Source organism: Salmo salar, chromosome 01, assembly GCF_965601325.2.
Source record: "Salmo salar chromosome 01, fSalSal1, whole genome shotgun sequence".
In the NCBI taxonomy this organism is placed as follows: Eukaryota; Metazoa; Chordata; class Actinopteri; order Salmoniformes; family Salmonidae; genus Salmo; species Salmo salar.
The window spans coordinates 61,146,263-61,158,321 of NC_138291.1; the positions used below are offsets into that span (position 1 = coordinate 61,146,263).

Consider the following 12,059-nt stretch of genomic DNA (forward strand, 5'->3'; position numbering starts at 1 on the left):
TGGTTTAAAATATAGGATAAAATATTTCTGTCACATGATTGCACAAAACTCAGGATCCTGTCTATTACACATTTTACTGTGCTGCTATAGGAGGAGCAGGAGACTGGGAACAGGAGAAAAGGTGCAAGGTTAGAGTGTTCTTGTATTGAAGCTGCCAACAGCGTCGGTGGTAGGAGAGGAGTCGCTGCCGATGGCACTCTTATCTGGTAGTTCTACGAACACTAATTTGTCAAGTACACACGGCAGCGTTGCGCTCTCTCATCCCTCCCTCTTCCCTTCCTCCTTCCTTCCCAGAAGCACAGGCCTCTTGTTTGAGCTCTCTCATTTCCTTCGGTTTCTCATCTCATTTCAAACCTGATGCCACAGGGCAACGTTTTAGCTGAAGGTGGGCCTGAAACATGTCGCTGCGCTGTGATTGGATATACAAACAGATTATGCAGCCCACTGCTGAATACTGACCCGTTTGCTTTCCCCTTCCACTAGATGGAGTGACACTACTTGTGACGTGTTCAATTATGCTAAATCAATGGCCACTTGGAGATTAATCATTACAAAAATGTTCTTATTGTGTAACTCATGCTAAAAATATAACGAGCACAGTATTCATATTGCCATATTCGCTATGCAATTTTATAAATGTCAATCAATTTGATCATTTAATTTGTTTTTTATGTTGACATTGACATCTTTGGACGGTGTAGTGTACAATCCCAACCATGAACTTCATCCAGAGCGGTGTCATCACAAGCCGATTACAGCTGTCTTTCTGGAAAGCCTCCAAGAGCTTTCCACAACTGGATTGTGCAACATTTACCATTTCTTATTATTTTCAAAATGATTCAAGCTCTGTTTGGTTGTTGATCATTGCTAGGCAACCATTTTCAGGTCTTGCCATAGATTCTAAAGCAGATTTAAGTCAGAACTGTAACATTCACTGTCCTCTTTGTAAGCAACTCAAGTGTCGATTGTCCTGCTGAAAGATTAATTCATCTCCCAGTGTCTGTTTAGAAAAGACTGAACCAGGTTTTCCTCTAGGATTTTGCCTGTGCTCCATTTATTTTTTTATCCTGGAAAAACACCCCAGTTAACGATTACAAGCAGATCCATAACATGATGCAGCCACCACTATGCTTGAAAATATGAAGTGGTACTCATTAATGTGCTGTATTGGATTTGCCCAAAAAGTAACACGCTGTATTCAGGACAAACAATTAATTGCTTTGCCACTTTTATTTTTATTTTTATTTTTTCAGTATTACTTGAGTGCCTTGTTGTGAACAGACTGCATGTTTTGGACAATTTTTATTCTGTACAGGATTCCATTTCACTCTGTCAATTTAGTATTGTGGAGTAACATTTACATTTGTCATTTAGCAGACGCTCTTATCCAGAGCGACTTACAGTAGTGAATGCATACATTTAATTTCATGCATTTTTTTTTTTGCATTTTTTTTTGTACTGGCCCCCCGTGGGAATCGGACCCACAACCCTGGCGTTGCACACACCATGCTGGCGTTGCAACCACCATGCTCTACCAACTGAGCCACAGGGAAGACCAATGTTGTTCCCTCCTCGGTTTTCTCCTATCACAGCCATTAAACTCTGACTGTTTTAATGTCACCTTTTGGCCTTGTGGTGAATGGTCCAATCCCTGAATGGTTTCCCTCCTTTAGTTGAAGTGGTCATTAAAAAGTCAGGTTAAACACTATTGCGCTCACTAACTTTTTAAGCAAAAATGAACTCCTGAACTTATTTAGACTTGCCATAACAAAGCAGTTGAATACTTATTGACTCAAGACATTTCAGCTTTTCATTTGTAAAAACAAAAATACAATAAAAACATAATTTCTCTTTGACATTATGGGGTATTGTGTGTAGTAGACCAGAGACAATCTCAATTTAATCCATTTTAAATTCAGACTGTTACACAACTAAATGTGGATCAAGTCGAGGGGTGTGAATACTTTCTGAAGGCACTGTACATATAACTAGGAATAAAGTCACATAATAAACATTACCAGCAGCATATGTGCAAAAAGGGTCAATGTAGGTAGTCCGGGTAGCTAATTTGGTTAACTATTCAACTAACTATTTATCACTCTTATGGCTTGGGTGTAGAAGCTGTTTAGGGACCTGTTGGTTCCAGACTTGGTGCATCGGTACCACTAGTCTATGACTTGGGTGGCTGGAGTCTTTGACAATTTTTAGGCCCTTCCTCTGACACCGCCTGGTATAGAGCTCCTGGATGGCAACCAGTCAAGATGCTCTCCATGGTGCAGCTCTATAACTATTTGAGGATCTGAGGGCCCATGCCAAATCTTTTCAGCCTCCTGAGGGGTAAGAGGTGTTGTGATGCCCTCTTCATGACTGTGTTGGTGTGTTTTGGACCATGATAGATGTTGAATTATGAAAAAGGTGGACATGTAAGCTCTGGGGTCTCATTTTCTGTGCTTCCCGTTAGAGGAGTGATGCTAATTGCCCACAACGTCTCCCTATCAAAATGAGTCATAAAAAAACAAATGGCTGGTGTGTTGTTACATTGACAATAATAACAGTGTAGGCCTAGATAACATGGCTGGGGTGCTCAGGGGGCGCTCTGTTCTTAATGCTTGTACTTCTGCTTTGAGGACTAGCAAAGGCTTTATACTTTCAATGCTTGTCGCACATGCATTATGTATGCAGCTAACCCTCGACTGGTTCTCAACTCTGGAGTGTCGTATTTTAGCATCACACTTAGCTTGATGTAATATTTCAACCTGCTCCACTTTATGTGATTTCTAAGTAAAGTTGCGAATAGAGTATATTAGATGCCTTCCCCTTGCCTTGTGGCTTTTTGGATGTCGTCTCTGAATTGTTTATGCGTTGTTGCAGCCAAGAGACATTTCAGGCCATCATGTCTTGGCACTTATTAGGACGGCTCCACTGCCACATTTTAATGTTTTGATCTCATTCTCTTTAATGAATTTGAATTGGGTTGTTCCGTAAAATGAGCCCCTTTAAGTGGAAATTGTGTACAAATATAGAATTTTAAAAGCCTGTTATATTAAATGAAGTGCCCTTTTTAATATAGACGACATGGAAAATTCAATAAATCTGACATGTCCCTCTGTGCATCCTCTGACTTCTAGGAAGTTTTTAAGTCCACTTAAATCCAACATTTCTCAAGTTTCACGATCATTATAAAGCCCTAGTTATTTTGTTGCTTTGACAGTCATTTATGAAGATTATTTATGGCATATTATTAGTGATTCATTTTAAGGAAGAAAAAAAACCTGTTCCACGTTTTAAAGTCAACCTTTTTACGTGAACTGAACTCTTGTTTTAATATGGTGAAACTATTCCTTTTTAAGTTTTTTTTTTTTTTTTAAACAGACATTGAACATATAATAGTCAAGTCCTAGTGTAAAAGCAGGTGAGCTCAGCTGGTTCTACTCTTTTTGGACATTTTCTGGTGTTTTGTGATCAAGTAAGCGGTGTCGAGTTTTACACGTCAGACAGGCTAGACATTTTTTAACAATTACATTTTTTTGTGAAGCTTGCATTCAATTGCCCTGCCCTGTTGCACACAACAAGCTTCCATTCCCCTTGTCACAAAAGGATTTATGACTGATATAAGATCACGTCGTCAACCCTGTTACTTTATTTGGCACTTAATAGGCACTTTATTTCACTTATTTAACATCTTGAGATGGGGGGTGCTTTTTATTAAGTTGAATGTGCTCTTTATGTCAATGTAAAAAATGTGTTGAAATAAAACGTTTTTTTCCCCCACAAAGTTACACTTCTCAAAAGGCATCCAATTGGTGGAACAAACCCAATTTGCATTTGGTTTGCACACCTTCCTCTCACTTGTCACTTTTTAGTCATATTCCTGTCAGGTTAGTTAGCCCTATTTCCTGCAAGGGCTTTATATCGGGTGAGAGGCTATTGATGTTCTGGGGATTATTTGTCTCACAGATGCCCAAATATACTGAGGAATGTTGTGATGAATATCAACGTGTGGTGGGGTTGGCCCCTGCGAGCCAGTGCCATGCTCTTCCAGCTTTGATGAGAGGTGCCGTGGATAAATCCAAGGCGATTCCCCGTCTTCTCTAGTGTGTCAGAAGCAGTTGTGCGCCCTGTCGAGAAGCCAATTAAACTTGAACCAAGCCACAGTGCGAAGATAAATGTGTTTAGTATTTTGACTGGTTTGTGTCACCGACCTTCCTAGCCTTTTGTTAAACTGTAGCATAGCCACGGTCTCAAGTTTCCCCTAAACCACAAAAATCCATTGTAAGACTATTTAAGATGTTAGCTATTGGCCTTGTTTTTAAAATACAATATGCGAAGAGCATCTCTGTTTTGTCTCTGGATGGTTGAGATTCTGGGTTTTTAGAGAATGCATCAGTGCTCCAGTCCATCTCCCACTTCTATCTCTCGCGCTTTTTCTATCAACTTCTCTCTCCTTGTCTCCCGCCTTCCCGCTCAGACCCTCTTGTGTCCATGTCTGCTCTCACACGCCTGCCTGCATTTCACACGCCTGCCTGCATCTCACACGCCTGCCTGCATCTCACACGCCTGCCTGCATCTCACACGCCTGCCTGCATCTCACATGCCTGCTCAGATTGTTTTTAGTATGAAGCACCTAGCTAAACAGTGCATTGGGAAAGTACACAGACCCCTTTTACTTTTCCACATTTTTATTCTAAAATGTATTAAATGTTTTTCCCCTCATCAATCTACACGCAATACCCCATAATGACAAAGCGAAAACAGGTTTATTTTTTTTGCAAATGTATTAAAAAAATAAATACAAAAAAAAACGTATTTACATAAGTATTCAGACCCTTTGCTATGAGACTCGAAATTGAGCTCCAGTGCGTCCTGTTTCCATTGATCATCCTTGATATTTCTACAACTTGATTGGAGTCCACCTGTGGTAAATTCATTTGATTGGACATGATTTGGAAAGGAACACACCTGTCCATATAAGGTCCCACAGTTGACAATGCATGTCAGAGCAAAAACCAAGCCATGAGGTTGAAGGAATTGTCCGTAGAGCTTCGAAACAGGATTGTGTCAAGGCACAGATCTGGGGAAGGGTACCAAATCATTTCTGCAGCATTGAAGGTCCCAAAAAACACAGTGGCCTCCATTATTCTTAAATGTATGAAGTTTGGAACCACCAAGACTCTTCCTAGAGCTGGCCGCCCAGCCAAACTGAGCAATCGGGGGAGAAGTTCCTTGGTCAGGGATGTAACCAAGAACCCGATGGTCACTGACAGAGCTCCAGAGTTCCTCTGTGGGGATGGAAGAACCTTCCAGAAAGACAACCAATTCTGCAGCACTCCACCAATCAGGACTTTATGGTAGAGTGGCCAGACAGAAGCCACTCCTCAGTAAAAGGCACATGACATCCCGCTTGGAGTTTGCCAAAATGCGTACAAAGTACTCCCATACTGTGAGAAACAAGATTCTCTGGTCTGATGCCAAGCGTCACGTCTGGAGGAAACCTGGCACCATCCCTAAGATGAAGCATGGTGGTGGCAGTATGCTGTGGGGATGTTTTTCAGTGGCAGGGACTGGGAGACTAGTCAGGATCAAGGGAAAGATTAACAAAGCAATGTACAGAGCTCCTTGATGAAAACCTGCTCCAGAGTGCTCAGGACCTCAGACTGGGGTGAAGGTTCACCTCCAGGACAACAACCCTAAGCACACAGCCAAGACAACGCCGCAATGGCTTCGGGACAAGTCTCCATCTCCTTGAGTGGCCCAGCCAGAGCGCAGACTTGAACCCAATCGAACATCTCTGGAGACCTGAAAGTAGCTGTGCAACGACGCTCCCCATCCAACCTGACAAAGCTTGAGAGGATCTGCAGAGAACAATGGGAGAAACTCCCCAAATACACGTAACAAGCTTGTAGCGTCATACTCAAGAAGACTCGAGGCTGTAATTGCTGCCGATGGTGCTTCAACAAAGTACTGAGTAAAGGATCTGAATACTATTCACATTTACATATTTCAGTATTTTATTTTTAATGCGTTTTTGCAAAAATGTCTAAGCCTGTTTTTGCTTTGTCATTATGGGGTATTGTGTGTAGATTGCGGGAATAATTAATAATAATAATTTTCTTTAAGGCTGTAACGTAATAAAATGTGGACAAGGGGTCCCGAATGCATATGCCGCCCCCCGGTCAGTCTTCACAAGCCAGCTATGGTCAAGATGGATGTCCAGTTCACTGTAGTTCCTTTTCTGTTAGTCTGCCATAGTATCATGGGTAACCTTCTCTCCTTTGTGTCATGCTGCACTGTTCATCTGTCTTATTGCCACCAACGGACTCATAGAATGTGACTGAAATTAGTGGCAGGTTTGTTTTTGTCTTTTTGGTTCTGGTCCGATTCCAATTAGTTAACAAGTGGATATTTTATTGCCAATTTAAAGTCTGGGGAGGTGCCCCTCCTGTTGTGACTTTTTGTGTCCTTTATTTTAATCTGATGGATAGAATTATGGTTTGCCTTAAAGGAACAAAGGTCATATCAGACCTATGTTTGTCTCTACAGCATTACTGCTGTCGTTAGATTTCCTAACCTTGTTTTATCACCCATTTGGGGGGAAAAAAGCCTGAGTCTTAATCTATTATTAGATTCTCAGTCCATCTTCTTTCCTTGCGCAGAGAAAGCTCTCTTGTTGGTTCTAGTCCAAGTTAAATGATGACGAACAAGGGATGTACTTGACCATGAGAGTTCGAGGAGAATGGGGGGGGGGGACATGGAGGAGGAGTTTAAAAGCAACAGACACTCACTCAACACTGGGGACATTAGACATAAGGATAATAGTGACATCTCCCACATCAATCATACCAGTTGACCGGAGCCTAGAGGTAATTGCGTAAATGGAATCAGTAGGGTGGGGATTTGGATTCTGCTCTGGGTGCCGCCCACACACTAGAGAGGATTGAGGAGCAGATTAAAGTGACGAGAGGTCAATGTTAAAAATCTGGGAAAGAGACGTTGGGGCCGGGAATTCTAATAGAAATGTAAAGTGGACTGGGTGCAAAAGTGAGGCCCGTCCTGCTCCATTTGAGTCTGGCACGAGCACACAGTTGCGCTCAGGTAGACAGTGACACACGTGTACGCGCACATGAGCGAATGGTCATTTCTGTGCCGTCACCGCAAATCTCTTTCCACTCACAGACCGGATATGCCTCTGTCAATGATGGACACGATCTTGGTTCCGCAGGACTATGACTGTCCACGGACGGCTTAAAACACATCCAAGGGATGTAGGCCACAAAAAGGGATTTTATGCTTTTCAGACAGCTTGGTAAACAATGAGGCTAAATAAACGGGAGAACATCAGACAAAGGAGCGAGGACAAGGTTGCTTCCTTGGTGCTCTCTGCTTGATTTGTTCTAATGCATCAAATTGCCTTTGTGCTTCTCCAAGTCAGACCTGTTTTGAATACATCCTTCAAATCCTCTCCTTTCACCAAGGGATTATATCTGGGTGTTCTTTTTATCCCCCCCCCCCCCCGACTAGGAACACAACCAACCACACACAAAGAAACCTAGCACATCCTTTTATGCCGGTTTCACGCTGGCCCAGGCCAGGGCTGTTGTAGAGTCCTTTCTCACACCACAACCACGTGGAACCAGGTTAGATTTTAATGGGGTTTGTGTGTCGCCGAGTGCACCTGCCCTCTGTCTCGCCCAAGCCCCTCTCAACGGAATGCAGGGACCTAGCTCAGCAGGCTCGCCACCACAACCCAATGTTATTTAAACTTCCATTATGGGTATGAAGTGGGAACTGTCAGTCCTCGTCATGCGGATGAGGGGGACCTATACTGTATGGAATCCCATCACAATGAAGAGCTGCAGGACAAACAGCTGGGCCTGCTCCTGTCACAGCCACGTCAGGATTATTCCCTCCCCGCAAATCTAATATGTCTCCACCTCTTTCTCTCTCCCGCACTCCCGCTTTTCCTTGGACCACAGCACAGCTATCACACTGCCAGACTCGTCCTACATTCTAGAAAATGACACCCTGAGATTCATTATTTGATTCAATCATGTATCTGGGAACACAAGTGAGGGAGTTGCTCGGCCCCAGGCTTTCCTTTTAGATTAGCTTCCATTGGTTCCTGCCCTCCTGACTAGCTGGCTCGGCTTCATTTCAGGGCCTGGAACCCGGCGCTGTTTTTGAGTTGCATTCAGGGACGTGAGTTGGTATTGGACAGAAGTCGGGCACACGTTTTTGTTTGTGAGCAGTTTAAATTGAGTTCTGGACTTTGGTTTGGCCGGCTGAGGGCTGTTCCTAGTGTGTGCATGTCATTTGTCCATTCCTGGAACTCTAATCATATTTAATATCCCTTTCACTAGCTTTCTGCTCGCTACAATCCATCTGTAGTCATGCTGCTCCTCTCCTTTCTCCAAGTGCAATCTGGGGTTCTCCGACCTGCCCCCATTTATCCTGTCACACGCACCACACACAGGTTGACTCAAGGCCATGTGACGGATACTCTTATGTTCTCTCATGTACTCCTATATTGAATTCTAAACTGGTGTCTTGGAAGCAAATTTCGATTTGTAAACCTTGTGTGCGTCTTCAGATGTGCCAGTCCAATTGGATTTCCTTTTACAGCAATGCGTAGTTTGATAGCAGGAGAGGAATTATGGGTTGTCTTTTGTCCATGTTTTTATTCGGATTGATTCCAAAACAACCCTATTTACCAGTTTTCTCTTGGCTCTCGCTTATGCACTCTTCAGTCTGAGTTACCTTCCTCCTTAACGCCCTTGTTCCCGTGTTCTCTTCCCCCTCAGTGCTTGACATGGCACGCCACGTGCCCCTGTACCGGGCGCTGCTGGAGCTGCTGAGGGCCATCTCCACCTCCACGGCCCTGGTGCCCCTGCTGCTGCCTCTGTCAGGAGACCCCAGCCAGGAGGAAGAAGAGGAGGAAAACTCCGAGGGACAGACGTCTGTGGGCATGCTGCTGGCCAAGATGAAGACTTGCGTGGATACCTACACTAACCGCCTCAGGTGGGGACTTAGACGGACAGAGTAAGAATATACAAAACTAGCAAAGAATAAAGTCTTACTGCCCATGTAATCAATGTAAATTGATGGTTTCAGCGGAGCATTAGCGTTTCAAGGGGGTTCAAATCCTGGGCCAGCCTCTTCCCTGGTCTCTAGACCGTGAGTCATCAGCAGTAGTGAGCCTGTAGACCTGACCTGTGCGTCTGTGACCATTATTCATCACAGCCACAAAGTGTGCAGGAAGTCCATGTTATTCTGCCTCAGCAGCACAAATAACAGTTTGTGTAAATGATCCTTAACCCCCTCCCATATATCCCCCCCCCCCCCCCCATCCAGCCCAGTGCTGAGCTTTACGCAAAGACCGTAGCAGGACACTTCAGAGGAGCCAAGGCACTCTTAACCTCTTCCTATCCTCTACGCTAGCTACACACATCCACCCAGTGTGCGGTATCATCAATATTCCGTGGGATCCCATCCGAGGAGTCAATATTTATAGGATGTTATCCGTGGAGACTTATCAAACCGTTCCAGCGCATGTACGATTCCCACAGACATGCACGTCTCCTCCCTGGTGGCATATTATGAATGTAATGCTCCAGCTGGGTGTTATTTTTAGAAGGCACAGCCCATCCCTCTTGAATGTCCCGCCAACAAACATGCTAGGACCCATGATAGTTCTTTTCAAATGTACAGAAGAATAGCCAATCCGCCCTGGGAGACTCTGACAGACCTACCTGGTGGTCTGTACCCCTGCTGCTTATCAGCAACACAATTAGGATTACTGTCTGAGGATGGTCCAGCATGAAGCTGTGGTTTTTTGATGGGGGGTGAGGAAGGAAAATGCCCTGCTATCGGCTCCGTCGTGCCTCAGCGATAATGCATTCATAAGCATCATATCCACAGGCATTACATCAGGCTGGACTCTGAGGGCTGAGGTCCAGACACACTGAGAGAGGTCTAATGAAAGCTGGGCCTTGGGGCGGTTGGGACAGCTGGGCATCCACAGCGGAGCGTTAGGCATTCTCTTCAACTGTCTCTCCCCATCTGTGTCCAGCCTGCCAAGGCCTGTGTTGGCCGCCTGGCCTGCAATGGAATGGAATGAAATGGCCGATGAGGCGGGGGGGGGGGGGGTTGGTGACAGAAGACCTTCGCTGACTGTCCTCGGTGAAGCAGAGGGGCGAGAAAGGGGAGGGAACTTGGCGGCTGTCCAACTTCACAAAAGGTCATGTGGAAAGTGTCTTTTTCAGCCACCCATCAGCAAGGCCGCGGAATCCTTTCTCCTCTCGGCTCCCACAGCGTTTTTAAGCACAAGGTTAAAGGACGGTTTGCGTCCCTCGTGTAGTTCAGCCACCTCTGGGGTTTTCCACTTAACGCAGGAGTTTTGATGCAGGGACTTAATTTAACTCGGATGAAAGTAGGGAGGTTTTTTTCAATGTCGGGTTTAGTTCCCATACAAACCTCCTTAGAAACTGGTCTCTCTGCTTATCTAGTTGTGAGCGCCAAGTTATTTATGCTGCGCGCCATCACAAAACTGGTTAAAGTATTCATGGCACCTCGGCAGAGGAATGGTGTCCTTGCCACTTCGTTACGTTTGTCTGAACATTGGGTCAGATGGTCTATGCTTCTTGATTTTGAGGCTTCACCGTTGGATGCACACCCCTTTAACAGAGCATGAAAAATACTGGGAATGGGTATATCAATTTTGCTTCAGGATTGTGGCTCACTGGGCAATATGCTCCTTTTCAGATGGACACGGTTATCATCTACAGAACCGCCCAAAATGTTTAATTGTTGCACTCCTGAGGTCCATTGAACATTTCTATTGCCATCAGTAATATAGTCACCTCAGATTTCCTTCCGTGATTGAATGCAATGCAAGTAAATTAGCAATATATGTCACTGCAGGCAGGGATTATGTTGATTTACTGAACTCCTCTTTTTGTTATTCAGGTCAAAGAAAGACAAGGCAAAAGGCGTGGTGAAGCCTGATAGCTCAGACCCAGAGCCTGAGGGCCTGACCCTGCTGGTGCCTGACATCCAGAGGACGGCTGAGATTGTCTACGCTGCCACCACCAGCCTGCGGCAGGCCAACCAGGGTAAGGCTGGCCGCACACACGTCACTCTCTGGCCTAGGGCCAAACCATGCCGAGCAAGGGGACTATTAGTCTGGACCCTCCTTGGCTATTTTTACAGACATTTATTGTAATACGAAGTGACACAGTAAAATGTTAGCCAGTGCCTTTTTAAAGGTTGTCTGGTTTTGGCTCTTTCAAAGGATTTTGTCCCCCTCCCCCCTAGAAGTTCGACTGAATTATTTCAGCAGGTCCCAAATGTCTTCCCACTCTACATTTTTCTCGCTACCTCTCCCTTTTGTCCTGTGTGTTCTTGGGACAAGGACAAGAAAATGGGTCTCTTAAGTTTTTGTCTCCACAAGTACAAATTCCCTGGGCTGTCATTGACTTGGAGCCTTTTAAGTCTCAATTTGATCTTAATCAAGGAAACGCGTCCTGTTTTAGGCCTGAACATCCCTTACCCAACTCCACCCCCACTCCGTCAGTGACAGATGAAAAGTTAACCCGTTCTCTCACTTTGACGCCAAATAGAGACGCATGTTCTATTGTGGCCACCTGTTGTCCTCCGGTCCCCGTGCAACCCTTCTGTCCGCGTCCCTACGGTGCAGGGAGACCCATAGTGCAGACGGTCACGAGAAGGACAGGAGGGTTTGGTAGTGAGAGGGCATCGGGTCATAAAACCCTCTGTCAGGGAGCTCCTGCCAGCCATTACTCACCGTTGCTGAAGAATGCTGCCTAGAGGGCATGGACAGCATAGAGGGCTGGACCGATATGCAATTGTTTTAATTCATCGTTAAAATGGCCCAGCTAAAGGCTAACGAGGAGGCGGGCGTTTTAAAGCTCTGTTCTTACAGCCTAGTATTAGACTGGTTAAACTGGGAAACTGTTCCAGGAAATATTTATATCCAACGCTAACGTGCCAACAGAACAGAGTAAATATAGTATCGACGGCACGTTTTTTTTTTTAATGCCCCC

The 12,059-nt window shown here is 44.8% G+C and overlaps 1 protein-coding gene across 16 annotated transcripts in view; it reads left to right on the top strand.

The window, feature by feature from the left end:
* LOC106606575 (dual E2 ubiquitin-conjugating enzyme/E3 ubiquitin-protein ligase BIRC6) overlaps positions 1 to 12,059 on the top strand; it is a 151,353-nt gene that overhangs the window by 112,199 nt on the left and 27,095 nt on the right. For 13 of the 16 annotated variants that reach the window (XM_082975553.1, XM_082975584.1, XM_082975563.1 and 10 more), the window contains 2 exons: positions 8,799 to 9,036; positions 10,963 to 11,108. In XM_082975553.1, coding sequence (XP_082831679.1) covers positions 8,799 to 9,036; positions 10,963 to 11,108 — 384 coding nt within the window. The remainder of the gene's footprint in view (positions 1 to 8,798; positions 9,037 to 10,962; positions 11,109 to 12,059) is intronic. The other 3 variants (XM_082975571.1, XM_082975591.1, XM_014202984.3) reach the window with 1 other exon arrangement.